General features: G+C 43.3%; 1 protein-coding gene across 1 annotated transcript in view; it reads left to right on the forward strand.

Annotated features, from left to right (window-relative positions):
- The window catches only part of LOC146798941 (exocyst complex component 3-like), a 243,595-nt gene that overhangs the window by 202,419 nt on the left and 18,214 nt on the right, over positions 1 to 22,962 (forward strand). Inside the window, exon 10 of the mRNA XM_085626310.1 lies at positions 17,139 to 17,260. Within this exon, the coding sequence (XP_085482436.1) occupies positions 17,139 to 17,260 (122 nt within the window). The remainder of the gene's footprint in view (positions 1 to 17,138; positions 17,261 to 22,962) is intronic.

A 22,962-nucleotide genomic window follows, 5' to 3' on the forward strand; every position in this document is an offset into this window, starting at 1 on the left:
ATACACACACACACACACCCATTATCACTTTCTCTTTGTCATCACCTATAAACACATCACTTAGTTTTCTTTTGGCACTGTCAATATTTCCATAGCTGTGTACACATCCTTCATGCTCTTTCATATAGAATGGTTATTACAATTGGCACCTATGTGACAGTTGCATTGTGTGCTTGGCATAGGCCAAGAATTGTGGGGAATCTGAACACCTTTATGACCCATTGACAGACACTGGGAGTAACTTGTGCTACCTTCAGCCTCAAGTACAGAGTTCTCAATTGGACACTGTCATGAACACAACCTGAACTCACACAGACACCTTTTGTCATCTTAGTTTACAGCATGTACCATGCAAAAGTCCAATACTGAATGAGACAAAATACAGAAACACATCTGAAAAAAGCAAATGCCCTTAGGGAATGGTAGACAAAGTGATAACTTGTAAAACGTGAACAGGGACTGCATCGCTGATATGGATTACCTTTAGGGTTTTTACAGTCATTGTTTAGAAATTCGGTCAGTGTTTATGCCTGTATATATCAATTCGTTTTATTATCAGTAATCTAGCCTAAACGTTGATCAGCAATCACCAGTAAGCATTTAGGGGCCGATTCCGATCCTGTATTTTTTTCCCCGTCCGACTCGTATCGGTAAATTATTCCATAGAGATCGTACAAGTCCAGTCTGACCCGTGAAGTACGATTCGTACGGGAAAAATACAACTTTTCCCGATCCGATTTGTACGGATCGGCCCGATCCTTACAAATCGGATCGGGAAAAGTTGTACCAGACGGACCCGGACACTTTTCCGTACAAATTGTAAAAATGCAGTCCAACCATACTAGTACGATCTCTGGACCAGCTTTCTGATTTACGATTTGTACTGAAAACATCCCGTACACAAGGAATGCCATTACCCGCTACGAAGCGAACTTTGTACGACTTGTATCCCGGGAAAAGTTGTTCCCGGGGTGCGAGTCGTACAGGGGTATGAGTCGTACAGGCATACACCCCGTGCGTTGTGTATGTACAGTGCGTACCCCAACATCGCGTATGTACTGTGCGTACCCCCAACATCACGTATGTACTGTGCGTACCCCCAACATCGCGTACCCCAACATCGCGTACCCCATCATCGTGTATGTACGGTGCGTACATGCGCGATGTTGGGGTATGCGATGTTGGGGTACACAATGTTGGGGTACGCGATGTTGGGGGTACGCACAGTACATATGCGATGTTGGGGGTACGCACAGTACATACGCGATGTTGGGGTATGCACTGTACATACACAATGCACGGGGTGTATGCCTGTACGACTCGTACCCCTGGGGACTCTGCTTTTGCAGCTGTTTTTGGCTCCCGTAAGAAAAGAGCCGTACGGAGTGCCGAACAGACGAATCGTACTTGCTGGGCTGGAAACCGCTGCTTAAACACATACAGACGTCGCGTGCAAGCTGTTCCGGATCAGAATCGTTGGTGTATTTTAGCTGTATGGTCTTTTGTACGATTTGTATGGAAAAAGGTTTTCTGTAGGAATCGTACTTCCTAGGTTGTAAGAAAAGTTTACCGGGTACGAGTTGTACGGGAAAAACGATCCATACAACGATTTGTACAGCCTTTTTCCAGGATTGGAATCGGCTCCTATATGTTCCACTGTTCGAAATATGTCTGAGTTGGTCTGCTCTCTTACCGTTGGGGCTTACTAGCATGAAGGGAAGCACCTGGGCTACCTGCAGTCCCATGTCACTGTTGGTGCCCAACCATTTGGCCATTGTGTGGGACTGGTCTTGCACCCCAAGTAGTTCTGTGCCATGTACACCCACTCATTTTACGCATAGCCTTGTGCTGCAATCTGCTAGAATTGCACCCTGTACAAACTTCCTGCCCTGCTCAAATGCAGCTGGCTCCCTGGTGGAATTTTGACATTTTGAGGGATTGGGCCAAGGCATGCTCAAGCTGCCGTAGCCTGATGCTGGGACACATATAAGCTAGCATGGCTATGGTGGATTAAATGAATTCTGACAGCAGGTCCTCTCTGAAGGCCGAGACCGAGATGCCGGTTCTGAGACTGGCATACTGATGGGCCAACAATTAACGGAATAAGCCAGAGAAACTGCAGCTTGGACCCCAAGCCCCAGGGCAGACTGAAGTGCAGCCATAACAACCCCTCCAAGCCCAACACAAAGACCTTTAAAATAATATATTTATTCTTGTGAAGATCTGGGGGGGGGGCCTCTTGCCTGCAGGAGGTTGTTTGGTTTTCTGCTCCCAGGTCAGCCCAGGGAGCCTCGTGCTTTTCTTTTCCTCTTCTGGGTAGGGCACGCTGCACTTGTGATGTTGTCCATTTATTGATGCCATGCTAGCACAGGCCAAGTTGAGGAGGGTGAGATCATAGTTTGGGCCCTGGGGGAGGAGGAAGCCAGCAGTCTGCCAGTATCAGCTACAGGTTGGGCTGCCTCGCTAATGTAGTCCCTGGCTCACAACTAGCTTCAGCTAGAATTAGGCAAAAGGCAGGTCCTCTTGTTTAATTAAGAACTGTCATGGGTGGGAAAGGACAGGGCACAGGCGTGCAGCCCAGTTGGTTCCAACACTGAGATTGTGTGTGTCTTGAGAGAGGTTGCTCTTTAAGACAGGAGCACTACACCATTGGTGAGCAGTTGCTTACTGGATTTTCATTCAATCTGAAGAGGAGAAGGTGTTATATGAGCCTTCCTGCATGGATTTGGGGTTTTCTGATGTACCAGTCCTGAGGAAAGGACCCGCTGTTGGCCTTGTTAGTTAGCTGTCACTGAGCTTGATATGGTGTGAGGAAATCCCAGTTCCTCTGCGGCATGCAGTATGACACATGTATCTCGGTATCCTCTTCAGCTGGTGAGTACACTGACTGACCTGCCCCTCCACACTAAGCTGGATGCCCAGTGTGTATTTTATCCGGAATACAGGTAGACTGTAGTTGCTAACCTGAGTACAAAGAGATTTTAAAACCTTTAATCTTTTTGCCATCTGGTTTGGTATACCCTGTGAACAGTCAGGGGTTATATAGGTGGGTGAGCTTTGCTTTGGAGGGATTGTTTATCTACCAGTGGTTAGTGAACATAGCTTGACCTTGCCCCAAAGAACAATTTATTACATGTTTTATGGTTGTATCCTTTATTTTCCATCTCAAAAATTTGTTATATTTTGGGACGGTTACTTTTCAAAACCCTACACTCTGGCCCCACAGAAATTCACAGGTATTGAGGGTGTCTTCGTGTTATTTCACGCAGGTTGCTGATTGGAGAGCACAGATACTGTTTTGTCTCACATAGCACAGGGCTCTTTTACTCTTTGTCAGTCTGGCCCCTAAGACCCTAGGTACCTTCATTTGTATGTGGCTGGGTAGTGCACGGGAGATTTCTTTTAACTTCCCAAAACGTTTTCTCCCACACCAACTGAGAAATTACCTCAGCTTTCTGAAAGAGAGCTGAGGGCCAATCACCAGTATGTTTCACAGAGATCAATGACATAATGTCGAGGGAAACCATATTGAATTACAAAAATATGGGAATGTAAATATTGTTTACAAAAATAACACCTTCCTATGCGTAACTAATAAATACATAATTATTGATAACCGAAACATCAATGTTACAAATATCTATTTTTACTTATAGCAATAACATAAATGATGGAACCAAAAATATCATTACTTTTAAATAAATATATAAAATGTCAAAAATATCGAAACCCAGAATATCAACTAAATTAATATTGCAAAAAATAAAGCGACACAACTACAAAATACTATATTATCTTTATTATCTGTTAGACAAAAAGTAAAAATCAACTCCTACATCAATAACAAATAATCTAACAACCTTATATTCATTTTATAATACTAAAAAAACTTTCAACACCAAACAAAATAATTATACACTTCAACACTTCAAATTATCATGAAACTAAAAATATTTACAACAACTAATCTAATATAAAAATGAAACAAAAATAAATTAAAATGTATACATAAATCAGACACCCAAAATAACACGTTCATCATAAAAAGCAATAGCTGACTAAAAAACATATAATTAATTAAAAATACAGTATAAAAGGAGTACCAAATTCAACCACTTACCACACCAAAACGACTCAGAGCCTAATTACGAGTTTGGCAGTGTGGGAACAGGCCACCACTCCAGGGCCACGCTCCCAAACTGCCAAACTCGTCTGCCAACCTCCTGCCAGATTAGGAGTTTTCTCCTGGTCTGGTGGATGGTACTTTGGCATCCCAGGTGGTGAGCCTTAGAAAGGCACAGCAATGGGAGCACCAAAGCAAGTTTCTGCACGGCATGACTGTTAGGTCCATTTCGTGCAGGAACTGGGGGTGCATGCATACAGGGGGCACACCATGTGCCCCCCTGCATGCATCCACATTGGACCCTGAAGCAACAGGTGGTCCTACAGTGCCCCCTTAGTTTCCTCACAGCCACACTTTTCATGGCAAGCTTACCACCATGAAAATTGTTTTGGTGAGAACACTCGTAATATGCTTGGTGGTGCCACACCAGCACTGACAGCATATTACGGGCCTCAGACCGCTGCAAAACCTCCAGGGATTGCGGATCCCATGGCGGTCTGACCGATGACTGCTTTACCGCCACCGTGGGTTTGGCGGTGCATCGAACCCCAAAACTCCTAATCAGGCCCTAAAACTGCAAAACAACAATACTCTGCCAGATTTCATACAGAAAAGCATAAAAGAAAAGTGGAAGAAAACATACAACTACCTTCACAAGTAAGTAAATCATGTATTTAAACGTACTTAAAAGTAACTTATTTAAAAAATACAAATAACTAACATAATGAGGAACCTTTCAACCTTGATAATGACAACTGGATTATTATATTTATTACAGCAGATAACTTATTAAGACTAAGCCAATGTGAAACATGGATGATGGAGGTAACACTCAAAATATGCTCCAAAACACTTACTCAGATTTACACCATACAGAGAGAATATCAAATTACTAATATACCCCTCATACACACCTTGCTGCCTAAAAGAAATAACTAAATGCAAACTAAAAACAACTACTCCCCACCATAAAATAGTAATTGACATAGAGAAAGCAATGATACAAACATAACTTAAGGCCTGATTATGGGTTTGGTGGTCCGACCGCCCGAATGCCATGTCCGCAGCCGCCAGTAGACCACAGCACTGGTGGTCTTCAGTCCACTGTATTACAAATTTTACCGCAATGCTGACAGTGTGGCTCTGGAGATCTTGTGTTGGTTGTGATTATCTTTCCATATGTATCAATTTAGTTTGAACATTTTTACTGCATACCCGTCAAAGGCATACATATGCATGATTCATGGGTTAATATACCATCTTCCCATTGGCAGAGTCTGACCCATATTTGGGCAGTCCAGGCAATGGGTATATTGCACAAAAAGGACTCACCGATGTAGTTCCGCAAATAGGGTCAAAAGTTGTTGGGGTGAAGATGCTATTGTGAAAGGGGGACCTGAAGAAACAGATCCACGTCGAACTCTGATGGAAAGAACAGGAAAGGGATGAGTACGCTCCTCAAATCCTTCGTTCCCTCTAACTCTTAGCTGCCCGCCCCACCGCCACGGTCAGCTTGCCGGAAAGTCGACTCGTAATACAGACGGCGGTTAAAGTCCTCTGTACTGTCCTATGGCTGCTCCTTTTCCCCAACCATGACCCCAGCGGTCTGCAGTTTGCTGGCAGTGTCGGCTGTTCAGCTGCGGTCTTTGCAACAGCAATCTGCCTAACTCATAATACGGCAGTTGGACCACGGAGCACGTGGCAGTCCGACACCGGGTACGGCGGTCCATGGATCGCGGGTACGGTGGTCCATGGACTGCCAAATTCCTATTAAGGCCCTTAAAATATACCCACACACAGCCATACAAGGCTGTTAGTACCATTTTAGCCAAAGCATTTGGAGACATCGCCAATAATCTGTATAAGTGTAGAATTTGCGCTAAACAGCAAATTTGCCTTTGAAATAAAAAAATTATTACACTAGTCAATGTCCCTGTAACATAGATAGCTAATCCCTACAACTTACTTATTGAAAGTTTTATAGAAAGTCTCATATACAGTCCATTGTACCAAACAAAACGAACATAAACTACTTTTAAGATGCTTGGGTTGGCAAACTGTACCCCTCTGAACACAGACGCCAACCCAAATTCCACACACCATGGTGGAATGTCAACGACAGCACCATGGCTCAAGAAGCCCAAACCAAAAATGCACAATGCCTTCCAAGCCACTCTACGGAAAACCCAGCTTACTCCATACAAATTCATAGAAGTCATATAAAAAGAACAAAGCTACCTACAGCTAAGAATGGAGCAATCAATAACTCAAAATAAACCTACAGTAAGAAAACAAACAAGTAGAATGTACTGCATGCTACAAGGTAATGTTAGACTCAAATTAACAAGAAAGGAGAGCATTTCCCCATTATAAAATACCAAATTACCTGCACAGTAAGCAACACACCTTAACATACGTACACACCACCAGAGCTAAAATATTTTTATCTAAATATTAAACAAGTTATTTTTATGCATCAGTCAAAACAACCTAGAAAAAAACATAGAAAAACAAACTGATACATAGAAATAATATGTTTATCAATTAATAGAAAATCAGCACATCACCAACTGCAAAGCACACCATTAGAAATAAAAACAAATTGAACCAAGTAAATCCAACGCAGAAATGTAAAATAACACATTGCAATTATACATACATAATAAGATGTCATATTTCACTCCCACAAACAGTTCACTAAAAAAAGGTATAGTTCTATAACTGTAAATCTTTGCCCATATCCATGTTGTCAAAATGTAATCCACCGAAACCGGAAAGATTATATTTAAAAAAGCCCAAAAGAAATGCAAAAATGAAATAGGTCCAAATAAAATCAAACAAAGCAATCCAACATAAGGAATAATACAAAATAAAAACATTCTTTACAACAACAAAAAAAATGCTCCTCGAAACCTGAAAAAGTAATAGGACATACAATAACCAGCTACAAAAAACTCTGTTTTCGAATGTGACATAAACATTACATAACGAGCATACAAAACACAAAAGATAGCATAATATTATCTAAAATAACTAGAAGCTACTATCAAAATCTAACTGAGCCTAACGCAGAACAGTAGTGAACCAAATTACACAATCTATGACAACAAAATCCTCAAACTAAAAACCAACACTATAACAACCATGAAATAGTTATACATGCATCCCACCTACCCCCAAAACCTTATAGAAAAACTTAAAAAACATCTTAGCTTGCCTGACCATCAGCACTAGGTTACAGCAACTCACTGCCAGGAAAAGCATCAAATTACAGCAATAAACTACAAAAGTACACTTAGCAATAAAACAAATTAGCCGCTAAATGAAAACATAAAAAAGAATGGGATTTTGACATACAAATAGTTTAAAAATGTTTTTAAAATGTGTAAAAATATTATAACAGTGTTAAACATGCCAATAAATGTGTAATGAAAATACGAAAATTATTAAAAGTATACAATGAATAATGCTATAAAAACAAAAAATGAAGGGCCTCATTTGGATGTCAGTTGGAAAGCCTCCGACCAACATCCATGGTTTAAACGCCAAATTATTGCGAAGAAGGCGGTCGGAGTTTAAACCGGCTGGTCAAACCGACTGGCTTCCGAAGGGCTAGCCCATTGGCCAGTCGGAAAACAATCATAATACCTAATGGACAGTGTTCCGCTGCCGGGATTATGATTTCAGTTTCTGACAGGTTTGCCATGTCGGGCGTTCAGAAAACGGCTTTGGGGGTCCATAGCAGGGCCCCCTTCCTTCTATGGCCTCCGGTTGTGGCCATGTAAATCCCTGCACCGTGTGCCACACGGTGCAGGGATTTACAGTAACTTCCATTTCTCTATGGGCGCGTGTGCTGCGGAAATAGGATAGGAGTTTGCGACCGCACCAGATGTTGGTCTGAGGCAACTGCGACCGACATCATAATCAGGCCCAAATGTTATAAAAATATGTATATTATACTTACGAAAGTATATGAAAGCTGTTAGTAAAAATGCATGTATAACAAATATAAATGGATAAAACAATATACCATATTAGCAGAAATAATGAAAGCAATTTAAAAGTCAAACTGTTAAACAAAAATAAAGCATGTTTTGTATTTCTAAAATATATTTACAAACTTAAAAAGTAAGACTAAAAGATTTTTTATATGTTTAAAACTGTTAGTTAAATGTAAACATATACATTAAATTAAATTTGAAACAAAAATAAAAATTGCAAACTGTCAGGTACATTTCTTATTTTTAAAAAACAATAACAACAATGTATGTAAAAAATGCAGTCATTAAAGTGTTACATCTAATACTTACCCTTTAATTAAAAGAAATGTTACGATAAACATGTTATACACTAAAACATTAGATTAACTACTCCCACTGCAATTGAAACCGTTTTGGTGAATATGTTTTGACATTAAAGACTTTTTACACAAAATTACTATTTTCACTCCAGTCTAAGGGCCTGATTTAGATATCGGTGGACGGGTTACTCCATCACAACGGGGATGGATATCCCGTCCCAAAATTAAATTCCCATAATATCCTATGGGATTTATATTTTAGTGGACGGGATACCTGTCACCGTTGTGATGGAGTTACCCATTCTCCGATATCTAAATCACCCTTAGCCATTTAAGCAAGATTTTTCTAAACTAAAGGGGTGAGATTTGCTATTCCCATTTAAATGTTAGCCATTTATAGGAAGGTGTTGGACACTAAAGGGGTGACGTTTACTATTCCCAATCCAATGTAATACATTTAGGGGAAGGTTTGGGACAGTAAAGGAGTAATCTTTACTATTCCCACTCCAATCTAAGCCATTGAAGGGAAGGCGCTGGACACTAAAGAGGTGACATTTAATATTCCCACTGCAATCTAAGTCATTTTGGGGAAGGTGTTGGACACCAAAGGGATAAGATTTACTATTTCCATTAAAATCAGAGCCATTCATAGGAAGGTTAAGGACACTAAAGGAGTGACGCTTACTATTCCCAAAGCAATGTAATACATTTAAGGGAAGGTTTTTGACAGTGAAGGGGCAACATTTACTATTCCCACTCGCATCTTAGCCATTTAGAGGAAGGTGTTGGGCACTAAATATGTAACATTGACTGTTTCCACTCCAATTTAAGCCATTTAGAGACACTAAAGAGATAACATTTACTATTTGCACTCTAACCTAATAAAACCTTTTAATGTCATTAACACTAAAAATAGGACAACATATAAAGACAAATGTATAAATATATATATATTTTCATAGAGTTTTAAATATGATTTATAAAACATTGTTTATAAATAATATATATTGTAGGTAAAATAAAAGAACTAAGTAAACTATTCCAAAACTAATGTATGCATCAACAAATAGTAAATAATGTAGTTAAATGGTTTAAAATATGGAAAATACAGTAATAGTATTCATTCTTTTAATACAATTAAAATTAATTTTTTCCACAACCTACTTAGATACAAAATCAATCAAATAAACACATAAAGGTGCCGATTCCGATCCTGTAAAACCCGGGCACAAATTGTCGTACGGAGCGTTTTCTCCGTACGACTCGTACCCGGGAATTCCACCGTACAAACCAGCAAGTACGATTCGTACAGAAATACAATTTCCGTACAAATCGTAAAAAACACCGTGCGGCTAAAAAATACATACTATTCCGATCCTGGACAGCGCGTACGCGACGTCCGCACGGAGTCAGGCAGCATTTTACGGACCAGCAAGTACGATTCGTACCCACAGCACTCCGCACGGCTATATTTTTACGGGAGCCAAAAAGTGCCGGAAAAGCTAAGTACGCCGCGATGCACGAGGAAAAGGGGGCCCGGTACGCACCGTACCCCCAGCCCCGTATGTACGCACCGTACCCCCAGCCCCCCGTATGTCTGCACCGTACCCCCAGCCCCCCGTATGTACGCACCATACCCCCAGCGCATAACCCCAGCCCTGTATGTACGCACCGTACCCCCAGCCCCCCGTATGTATGCACCGTACCCCCACCCCAGTATGTACGCACCGTACCCCCAGCCACCCGTGTGTACGGGGGTACAGTGCGTACATACGGGGGCTGTGGTTATGCGCTGGGGGTACGGTGCATACATACGGGAGCCTGGGGGTACGGTGCGTACATACGGGGCTGGGGGTATGTGCTGGGGGTACGGTGCGTACATACAGGGGGCTGGGGGTATGGTGCGTACATATGGGGGATGGGGGTATGGTGCGTACATACGGGGGGATGGGGGCACGGTGCGTACATACGGCGGGCTGGGGGTACAGTGCATACATACGGGGGCTGGGGGTATGGTGTGTACATACGGGGCTGGGGGTATGCGCTGGGGGTACGGTGCGTATATAAGGGGGCTGGGGGTATAGTGCGTACATACGGGGGCTGGGGGTACGGTGCATACATACGGGGGCTGGGGGTACGGTGCGTACATACGGGGGCTGGGGGTACGGTGCGTACATACGGGGCTGGGGGTATGCGCTGGGGGTACGGTGCGTACATACGGGGGGCTGGGGGTACGGTGCGTACATACGGGGGGCTGGGGGTACGGTACGTACATACGGGGGCTGGGGGTACAGTGCGTACATACGGGGCTGGGGGTACGTACGCACCGTACCCCCAGCGCATACCCCCAGCCCCGTATGTATGCACCGTACTCCACCCCCGTATGTACGCACCGTACCCCCAGCACCCGTGTGTACGGGGGTACGGTGCGTACATACGGGGGCTGTGGTTATGCGCTGGGGGTACGGTGCATACATACGGGGGCTGGGAGTACGGTGCGTACATACGGGGCTGGGGGTATGCGCTGGGGGTACGGTGCGTACATACGGGGGGCTGGGGGTATGGTGCGTACATACGGGGGGCTGGGGGTACGGTGTGTACATACGGGGGGCTGGGGGTACGGTGCGTACATATGGCGGGCTGGGGGTACGGTGCATACATACAGGGGCTGGGGGTACAGTGCATACATACGGGGGCTGGGGGTATGGTGCGTACATACGGGGGCTGGGGGTACGTACGCACCGTACCCCCAGCGCATACCCCCAGCCCCGTATGTATGCACCATACCCCCACCCCCGTATGTACGCACTGTACAGGGGGCTGGGGGTATGGTGCGTACATACGGGGGGCTGGGGGTATGGTGGGTACATACGGGGGATGGGGGTACGGTGCGTACATACGGCGGGCTGGGGGTACGGTGCGTACATACGGGGCTGGGGGTATGCGCTGGGGGTACGGTGCGTACATACTGGGGGCTGGGGGTACGGTGCGTACATACGGGGGGCTGGGGGAACGGTGCATACATACGGGGGCTGGGGGTACGGTACGTACATACGGGGGCTGGGGGTACGGTGCGTACATATCGGGCTGGGGGTACGTACGCACCGTACCCCCAGCGCATACCCCCAGCCCCGTATGTATGCACCATACCCCCACCCCCGTATGTACGCACTGTACGGGGGGCTGGGGGTACGGTGCGTACATACGGGGCTGGGGGTATGCGCTGGGGGTACGGTGCGTACATACGGGGGGCTGGGGGTATGGTGCGTACATACGGGGGGCTGGGGGTATGGTGGGTACATACGGGGGATGGGGGTACGGTGCGTACATACGGCGGGCTGGGGGTACGGTGCATACATACGGGGGCTGGGGGTATGGTGCATACATACGGGGCTGGTGGTATGTGCTGGGGGTACGGTGCGTACATACGGGGGGCTGGGGGTACAGTGCGTACATATGGGGGCTGAGGGTATGGTGCGTACATACGGGGGCTAGGGGTACGGTGCGTGCATATGGGGGGCTGGGGGTACAGTGCGTAAATACGGGGGCTGGGGGTACGGTGCGTACATATGGGGGCTGGGGGTACGGTGCGCACATACGGGGGCTGGGGGTACGGTGCGTACATACGGGGCTGGGGGTATGCGCTGGGGGTACGGTGCGTATATACGGGGGGCTGGGGGTACGGTGCGTACATACGGGGGGCTGGGGGTACGGTGCATACATACGGGGGCTGGGGGTACGGTGCGTATATATGGGGGCTGGGGGTACGGTGCGTACATACGGGGCTGGGGGTATGTGCTGGGGGTACGGTGCGTACATACGGGTGGCTGGGGGTACAGTGCGTACATACGGGGGCTGGGGGTATGGTGCGTACATACGGGGGCTGGGGGTACGGTGCGTGCATACGGGGGGCTGGGGGTACAGTGCGTACGTACGGGGGCTGGGGGTACGGTGCGTACATACGGGGGCTGGGGGTACGGTGCGCACATACGGGGGCTGGGGGTACGGTGCGTACATACGGGGCTGGGGGTATGCGCTGGGGGTACGGTGCGTATATACGGGGGCTGGGGGTACGGTGCGTACATACGGGGGGCTGGGGGTACGGAGCGTACATACGGGGGCTGGGGGTACGGTGCGTATATACGGGGGCTGGGGGTACGGTGCGTACATACGGGGCTGGGGGTATGCCCTGGGGGTACGGTGCGTACATACGGGGGGCTGGGGGTACGGAGCGTACATACGGGGGCTGGGGGAACGGTGCGTACATACGGGGGCTGGGGGTACGGTACATACATACGGGGGCTGGGGGTACGGTGCGTACATACGGGCTGGGGGTATGCGCTGGACGTTTTCCATACGCTTGTGTATTCGGGACGCCGGTACGGACCGGACTTGTGGGCTCGGACTTCAGTTTTGCGACTCGTACGTAAAACTGTCCGGGGACGTGTCGTAGACTTTTCCCGAGGTCATTCGTATGTATTTTTCACGTACGAATCGTACTTCGCCATTTGTACGGGACTTGTACAATTCGTACGTAAAAAATTTTTTTTTAACGGATCGGAATCGGCACCAACATAGTAAAATCTATAATAAATTATGACGACTTTATAAAACATTTTTAAAACATGTAAATGATACAATTTAAGTATTCATATAACATAATATCTTTTAGATTTCTACACCTAAAACATGTATTTTATTTCATAAATACAAATTCTAAGCAAGATTTTATCAAAAACAAATCAAGTAAAATAAATCTTCAAAATATTGCCGACAAAAATATACACAAATTTCATTTGTAATATATTAATGTAACGGTGCAGACATACGGGGGGCTGGGGGTATGGTGCGTACATACGGGGGCTGGGGGAACGGTGTGTACATATGGGGGGATGGGGGTACGGTGCGTACATACGGCGGGCTGGGGGTACGGTGCATACATACGGGGGCTGGGGGTACAGTGCATACATACGGGGGCTGGGGGTATGGTGCGTACATACGGGGGCTGGGGGTATGGTGCGTACATACGGGGGCTGGGGGTATGGTGCGTACATACGGGGGCTGGGGGTACGGTGCATACATACGGGGGCTGGGGGTACGGTGCGTACATACGGGGCTGGGGGTATGCGCTGGGGGTACGGTGCGTACAGACTGGGGGCTGGGGGTACGGTGCGTACATACGGGGGGCTGGGGGTATGGTGCGTACATACGGGGCTGGGGGTATGCGCTGGGGGTACGGTGCGTACATACGGGGGGCTGGGGGTACGGTGTGTACATACGGGGGCTGGGGGAACGGTGCGTACATACGGGGGCTGGGGGTACGGTGCGTACATACGGGGGCTGGGGGTACGGTGCATACATACGGGGCTGGGGGTATGCGCTGGGGGTACGGTGCATACATACTGGGGGCTGGGGGTACGGTGCGTATATACGGGGGCTGGGGGTACGGTGCGTACATACGGGGCCATTTGTACGGGACTTGTACGATTCGTACGTAAAAAAATATGGATACGAGTCGTACGGTAATTTTTTTTAACGGATCGGAATCGGCACCAAAATAGTAAAATCTATAATAAATTATGACGACTTTATAAAACATTTTTAAAACATGTAAATGATACAATTTAAGTATTCATATAACATAATATCTTTCAGATTTCTACGCCTAAAACATGTATTTTATTTCATAAATACAAATTCTAAGCAAGATTTTATCAAAAACAAATCAAGTAAAATAAATCTTCAAAATATTGCCGACAAAAATATACACAAATTTCATTTGTAATATATTAATGTAACTTGTTTAAAAAAATCATCATAACAATTAATGGAATATTACAATTTAGGTAGAAATTAATAAACAAAATAAAAAACAAAATAAAAACTCAAAATATTTTTATAAATATTTTATCATACAATGAGAAAAAAGTAAAATAAATTATTAATGATACAGCAAATTTGCAAACAAATTAATTCTGACTTTTTTAAATATCTCCTCATCCTTCCTCCTATAAACCCAAAATTCCACTCCTAAGACATAATAAAATATATGAAATCAAATAAATTATGCAAAATAATACTTAAGTAATTATTTATAATATTTACAAACTACATAAAATAAGCGAGAACTAAATATTAACACAAACATTATCATACACCACTAATTAAATACTACAACAAGGATATAATAAATTACCCATAAAAACACAGCAACATTTTGGAAATAAATATTTTTTAAAACGATATTCAAAACACTTAAAACGATATTCCTACCTTCATTATTCCTGTTAATTATATTTTTGACATCACAATATTCTTGACACGAACATTATGTAACACAATATTTTGTATTCAATATGTTGGACAAACCATTTCACAGTCCTAAGATGGTTCAGTTTTACATCAGCTTACACCCTACCCTATTTCAGTCTAAACCTTTGAACATTATCTGCTACAGAGTTTTGCTACATGCAGTGTATTCCACCACTAGGGGGCTCCATTTTTAAAGGTACTTTCCCAGATTGCATTGTAGAGGTGGTAAGTGTTTTAGGACGATTGCCAGAAACTGCATTTAATTTCAAACATGCCACCTATGAAATAAACTTTGTTAGTGACCTTTTACAAACAGCTACAAGAAGTGCACAAAAGACAAACTTTTCCTTAAGATGCCATGGTCTTCTTCCCATGCTGTCCTAGTAATGTCCATTATTAAAATCTTATTGAAACTAAGTTTCAAGAACGTTTGGGTTTTCTTAAATAACTCCTTAGTATATCCTGTTCAGCTATTTATGCAGAAGGCAGAAACGCTAGTAGTGTTACCACCATGAGCTTTAACCTTTTTTTGAGGATTAAGACCGATAAGGCATTATCTGGAGTTTTCCTTGCTCATTAATTAAAGTACTTTAGTTCTATTCTACTCTTACTGCTGCAGCATTCCACAGAGGTATGTCATCCACTTAATATGTTGCAGACAGATATTATCTGCCATGTTTTGAGGGGAAAATGTGCTTTTACTAGTGCTTTCTAAAGAGAAAGGAAAAAGGAAGAATGGAGTAAGCGAATCCTTAACTCCAGTAACACAAACCAACTCGTAATCATCTTTGCAACTTGCCCTTCTGGTGCCCCACCTAGCACTGTACAGCTTGCTAATCAGAATTTACAAGCGCCTTTGCGAACCTAGAAGCATGTTCCAACGAGTCACTCATCAAACATTACAGAGGTCCACAAACACACAATGCAGTTGCAGTACACTCCTCATCTAATCAAAGAACTTTTAGCTGGTGCATACTTTGTGTATCATGGGCATCCCCTTCCTCTTATCAGCTAGGGTGAACATGATATGTCATTATTGTCTTACAAAAGCAATATTTCTTCATGTAATGCTCTCAAATATTTGTTAACATGGGCACGTCAATTCAAAGATCTAACAGACATTCTGAGAACCAAAGGTGTCATTATCATCTTTTATATATCGACCTGCAACAATGTTCCTTCCAAGATATCGATTTACACAATATTGTCAAGGTAAGTAGATATGGAGTTAGAATGTTAAGGGTCTGATTACGAGCCAGGCGAATATGTGAGCAGAGATACTATATGGCTGGAATTTAAATTTCTTGCTGTTCTCTCCACATAAATAATTGCCTGTTATGAGTCTAACCCCTTGAAATGCAGAATAACTGTGCAGACCCAGTTTTATGGGCAAGGATTCCACATAGGATCCCCAGTTCCCTGGAGTTTAATCCCCACATTTACGACCGGTAGGCTAGTGGCTGAGGGAAGGGCGGATGTTGCCCGGCAGTGGGGAGCATTTCATGCCCATTTCTAAAGAGATTTTACCATGCAGACTTTTGGGCTGAAAAAATTGGGTCAGTGGTCCCATATTTGGAAAATTGTTGTGCAAGAACCCTGGTCACTTGTAATTGAGCACAATGCTTTAATGAGATATTGCTGTTTTCATATTGTAATCAGTCCTTAAATCAACACCCCCTATGTTTGCTTACCTTGATGATATCTCGAAGTCTTTATGGTAGGCTAATATATTTATATTCGATATTGTGACAACCAACGGAAGGAGCCAAAATGATCCTTTTTGGGTATAGAGACCTATCCAACCACCTATTAATCCTATTACAACGTATACATTGATCATATTACAAATTATACATATGCGTTCTGACGTACTATTTTTTAGCTGCAATTATGGTTTATAAAAGAGCGTGGGGTAACAGGTGAGCCCACTTTAGATATTGGCTCTCTTTACAGTGTGTGATGGCATTTGTTTTCCTGCTCACATGTTCACATCCATATTAAAATTAGTCCATTCAGTGTCAGGGCTGGTAGGCCAATATCTGCAATCATTTCTCCTTTTATTTTATTTTGTTATTTATTTTATTAAGGTCATATTTACATAATCCTTTGAAAATATATGCAAACCACCTTTGGAAGGAAGCACTTTTTTCATTACTTTTACACTTCTAATACATTTTCCATGTGTTTACAAAATAAATTAATAAAAAAACATTGCGGCTTGCCACTGGCAAACTAATTGGCTTCGACAATGCTTGTTTTATAGTGTTTACACCTTAGTAATTGGGCTTGCTTGTAATTTATTGATTTGTCAGGAATGTGCTGAAGAATAACTGAGACTGGTAGAATCTTTGTTAACTTTCTTTCCTCACTCCCAATAATAATGTTCATATATTGCTTTTCTAGGGCCCATCAACTGCTCCATTGGTTAATCCATTTGAATCAATTGCTGCAATTCTGCAAGCTAAAGACTTTGAGGCAATGAAATATTCTGTTGTATACTTCATAAACATTCACTCTGATGTGAGGTAAGTTATGTTAATTGTATGTGAGAATATTTCCGACAAAAATATTGTCTGAAGTAAATATTATGTCCTAAATATGTATATAGAAAGAATATTGTGTCTTTGTGATTTACATTTTCTCTTATTAACTCCATTGGGTCAATAATTTTGTAAAAGTTTTTAGGAGACAATATGTTTGTCAGACGATATTTGGTCCATGATATTCTGGTACCATACCATTAAACCTGATCTTTTTTAGTGAATTGTGTGAGGAGCACAAGTTTGGAAACTTTAAAGCAATCTTGTGGGTAATTTTTATTTAACACAGAGTTTATCGAATACCATGTTTAAAACAAGCTCACTGTTTCTGAAGGTTATTCATTCATACATTCTCAACCCCGTTCAGAGGGCCACGGGGTAAGCAGGACCTACTGGGGCCACCCTTGAGGTTGAGGCCTTTTACTCCTGATGTCCCAGGACCAACCTACAATGGTTCCTGAGCAACTGGTCAAGTACCGTTTTGATTCTCAGTGGTAGAGCAGGTCGAGCAGTACATTCTGCTTGGGAAGAGGTAGATACAGGGGTTGAACTGAGAGCCACAACTCAAAATAGTGTAGCAGCAATAAATGATTGTCCGGTCAAATGCCTGTTTTTATGATAGAAGAAGTATTTATATATGAACACAAAGTAAAATATGACATTCACAAACAATACACAGTCATGTGAGGTCTGGGCTCTAGTGTTTTATAGGCGGGTTTCTGAGTCGCATTCCCCTCTGACTAGTGGTTGCGGTTATTCCTAATTCATTATTGGTGACATTTAGGGTATGCTTCACTAGTAGTCTGAGTCTCAGGAGTCCCACTCCCACTTTTGATTAAAGTCAAAAGTGTTCCAGCAAAAAAACGCTATTTGGCAAGATAGTTCCCACAGGGTTGTCTGGCCCGAAAATCAACCTTACTCGCACCAGAAGGAACCAAGTGACCAGCGTTTCTGAGGTTGCCCAACGCAAAAACAAAGAGATTATGGACGGAGCACTGAAACGTTTCAGACACTCGCCCCCAGTCACAGATCTTGGTTGACTCCATAATCGTTCTTTAGCTCACTTTGGCAGACCAGTTCAGACACAGCCATATGCAAGTAAGTCTTGATCCTGTCCTCATGGGAACAGTCCAGCCTGAACTGCCAAGCTAGGTCTTCCTTGGACCTGAAACAAGCATCCTGGGATCGGTTTCAGTGTAACACCCCTCATCAACCAGGCTAGCTTGTATCCAGTGGCAAAGTAAGCAAGGAACCCACGTCTGGGCATACCCTGACAACTTAGGGCGAACAAAGCAAACACAAAGAGATTATGTACGGAGTGCTGAAACTTTTCAGTCAATCACCCCCTGTCACAGATCTGGGTTGAATCCACAATCGTTCTTTAGCTCACTTTGCCACCCCAGTTCAGACCCAGCCATATGCAAACCAGTCTTGACCCTGTTCTTCATGCACAGCTGACTGATATAGGCCAAGGGTGAGTTAAGCACACATGAGAAAACTTTAAATAAATGAGCCTGTAGGCGTTATTCCAGTGACACAGATTTAAAAGGATCTGTTCACTCCTACTGATCACTGCATGGTATTCTGACACCAGTGTGGTTGTGCTGCTTAACACCTGGTGAAGGAAGTAGCCTTTCTCCACTATGAGGGTAGCACTTTGGACGTCCCCTCTGGTCCAAAAAGATCGGAATCTGTGAGACAGACCCATGTCATGGTCTACACACATGACCTGTGTTCGCCCATGACAACAAATATCAATATTAGGGATCCAGACATCTTTACAGTTGAGGCACTCAAGGTAAGTGTGCATGTCCATCACCATGCAAGGAACTTTTCCATCCCAATACTTACTTTCCTGTTTACAAGTGTTTAATTGTTTTGATTAGTGTTAGCCATTTTCTCCATTGTAACTGAAATGTGCTCAACAGTTATTTTTTAAAATTGCAATAAGGTTTTTTCAACAGCATTGGTTACTAAAACAAGACTACATGTATATTGCTTACTATTATTAGGGGTGGCTGAATGGAATGTAACTGGGTTAATGTGAGTAACTGGGTTTATGTGAATAAGTAATTAATCAATCTGACATGGGTAAAAACTGGATAAATAGTGCTCTGAGTTTGGAAATTCAAGCAAGTATGTAGGCACGGTTGATATTTCTGTTATGCTTGAGTAATCTTGCAGAATTTCTTGAATTTTGTATTTTGCTTGGTACGCAAAATACAGCAAATTACACGATTAGGCCAAATTTTTAGCAGTAGCGCACATGAACAATGCTAATGACAATTCGGACGAAAAGTGTTCTCCTGTCCGAAATGGACAGGAGGACTAATTTTTGCTGAAATATAGCTTTAAATGCCAGTTTTGCGTTTCATGTCATTTTGCTTCATTTTTGCAGAATTTCTATTAATTACACAAATTATTCTAATTTTGCACCACCCTAGTACCAACACTTAAGGGGTGATTACGAACCTGGCAGCCATACCATCAGGCTGTAGTGTTGGCGGTCAGGAGACCGCCGTCATCCCAGCGGCATCCTAACCGCCATATTATGACATGACTGCCGTGACTGTGGTGGTCTGTCAGCGGCAGCATGCTCAGACTCTGTCTCACTATGTGAACCTGAAGGTGATGCCGCTGCGGTGCTGCAGCTGCACTGCTGTGTGCACACTGTTACCATGCACCATGTCGGGCATGGTACAGAGTGCACGCACAACAGTGCATGCAGAGGGGGGCACAACATGTGCCCCCATGCACTGCCCCCACTTGGCGATATAGTCCGAGGGTCCGGTTTGGGGCCCCCTCTTTATGTTTCCGACATCCTTTATATGGCGGGGTCGCCAACATGAAAAGGATGACGGAAAGGGATGTCATAATCCCGACGGCGGTGCCTGCCACGGCACCGCCACCATTCACTGGTCCTGACACCACCGCCACACTGTTGAGATCCAATATCTTGGCGGTGGCGGCAGTATTGAGTTGGGCAACTTTCAGTCTGACAGCCAGAGTCCCTAATGCCGTGGTCGGACCGACGGGTCATCGGCGGTCGGACCGCCGGCATAGTAATCAGGTCAGTAATGTGAATGGGGTAAATTCTCTTGCTGAGAGGATTAGGTCCGCTCATATTTTAAAAAAGAATTGGCAGAAAGGGTTTACAAAGCATACTTAATGCAAAGAAAAAGATGAGGGGTTGATATACTATTTCACAATAAGTTTAGATTTACCATGCAAGAAAAAGTAGTCAACAAAGAGGCGTGATATGCAGTAATGCAAGGTAGGGCACCTAATCATTGTTGCGATATATGCCTTAACTTGAGGTGAGGACCAATTTCAGGGCATATTATCAAGCACGGCGTTAAAATTATCGCCGCTTTAGCGGCAGAAAACTGCCGCTAAAGCGGTGATAATGGGCTTGATAATATGCCGCAGAGAATTCCAATAGAAGCCCATGTTGACACCAGAACATGGGCTTCTATGGGAATTCTTAAGGGCATATTATCAAGCCCATTATCGCCGCTTTAGCGGCAGTTTTCTGTCTCTAAAGCGGCAATAATTTTAACGCAGTTTCTTGATAATATGCCCCTTCGTTTGGAGCTGATGGGCAGAATTTGTGGAAGGGCATCTGACTGTAGTGGCAGACTTTAACAACTTGATGCAATCCATGTTATATGGGCCAGGTGGGAGCAAGGACTTAACGAATGGGGCCTCAAGGAAATTAGGGAATCAGTGGAAGACCTTGGGTTATCAGACATGTAGATGTTACTGTGCCAGGAAGAAAAGGATTTTACTTTTTTCTCTCATGTCCATTGCTCTTACCTGAGAGCCAGCCGGATGCTCATTTCAAGTCACCTTGTAGGTAAGGCACAAGGAGGGTCAAGTGCAATGATGTCAGGCCATGCCCCAGTCTTGATGATGCTGTCAGCAATAGGGATATGATATGGAGGATGGGTCAATATCTGTAACAGGATGCCAACAACAGGGCAGAAATTGTGACAGTAATCGGAAATTATTACGAGATGAAAACTATTATGATGGTTTTCCTATCCATGTTATGAGACAGAATGAAGGCTGTGATCTGGGGCAGGCTGATTGGCCTAGCATCTGCTTACTGGGAAAAAGAGAAAGGTCAGGCTGGAAGGAGAGTTGAAAGTGACTGAAGATGAATACTAACTATTCACGTACAAAACATATTAAGTAAAATGATGAAGATAAAGATGACATTTATAAGATATTAATAATTAAAAAGAGGTCTGAGGGGCCATTGTTTACTCTGAAACAAAAGGTCAATTTAGAGAACAGGTGCATTAAGTACAGAAATATCACTTCATATAAACATAATGTCCTAAATATCATTTATAAAAATCTCACATTGAGTGCAGATTTTCTATTATTTACTTACTATTATTTTTGTAAACTATATTTAGAGCACAATATTTAGGTCAGATGGTATTCTGACAATGATATTCTGGTACCACACCTTGGGCAACATACAGGTACTTGGTCTAGAAAGTAAATGGTAGATTAAAGTGTTCAGGCACTTTTACCGTTCTTGGCACTCTGAGGGAGATTAATTTTACTTAGAACAAAATGACTTTCTAAACAAGTTGCCATTTCCATTGACTGTGTAGCCAGTGGGAGTTACTGGGATCCCTGATACAGAGGAAAGCTGTGCAGAGCGATTTCAGGGGTTAGAAGTTGAACAAGGACCCAAGCCCAGGTGGCTTCTAGTGTGAGTTCTGTCAGACTTTCCTCCCTCTTTTGGCCCGTATATTAATGCAATGGATGTTTTTTCCAAGAGACAGAGATAGACATCGATCCCCATAATAAGTAAGGCAGATATCAATTTGCAAAGCTCGACAAGATGAATTACTCTACTGAGTATACAGATGTATTTCACCACTACATATTGACTTAGATCAGCAGGAAGATTCTTGCCAATCGGTTGGAAGATATTATTCCTAGTTTGAGACATGACAAACAAGATGGGGTTGCTAAAGGCCACCAAATTATTTAAAAATATTGCTGTCCACCTCATCTTGTTGAAGACGTTCCAAAGAAAGAAAATATGGTATTGATTTGCCTCCACATAAGAAAGCTTTCAACATAATGAGCTGAACATTCATCATGAGAGTTCTCAAGATCTGTGCTCGATACTCGATATGTACTCGATAACGACTACCTGTGATATTCAGGGCAGCTACCAGTCTGCTTACAACAGAGAGGAGGTTATGATCTCAAGTGAGGAACTGAGAAACTAGATTCCATCACTATTCAAAGAGCTATGCATATAAGAACAGAACCTGTCTTTAAAATTAATATTGTGATTTCTGAACTCAATGCTATAAATCTGAAAAAAGCTGAAACCAATTATGAGAGAGGGCTGCTTCACTTTCCTGTCTCTTAACAACTGGTTAGATACCTGAGTATCAAGGTAACATCCCGCATTAACCAATTATTTGTCATATCAATTTGCGTAGAATTTTAGAAAAGTTTCAATTTATCGCAAAATATATTTGTATGGATATTGTGGTGGATGTCTGTGATTAAAGTGAATGTTATATCATTTATTAGATATCGTTTAGGCCCTGTACATAAGGATAGTTCCCAGTTGGTATGATTACTGCAAGATAGCGCATCTGTATATATTGCAGGAATAGACACCAAGGGACTCTAGTAAGTGCCGGGGT

Source organism: Triturus cristatus, chromosome 9, assembly GCF_964204655.1.
Source record: "Triturus cristatus chromosome 9, aTriCri1.1, whole genome shotgun sequence".
Taxonomy (NCBI): Eukaryota; Metazoa; Chordata; class Amphibia; order Caudata; family Salamandridae; genus Triturus; species Triturus cristatus.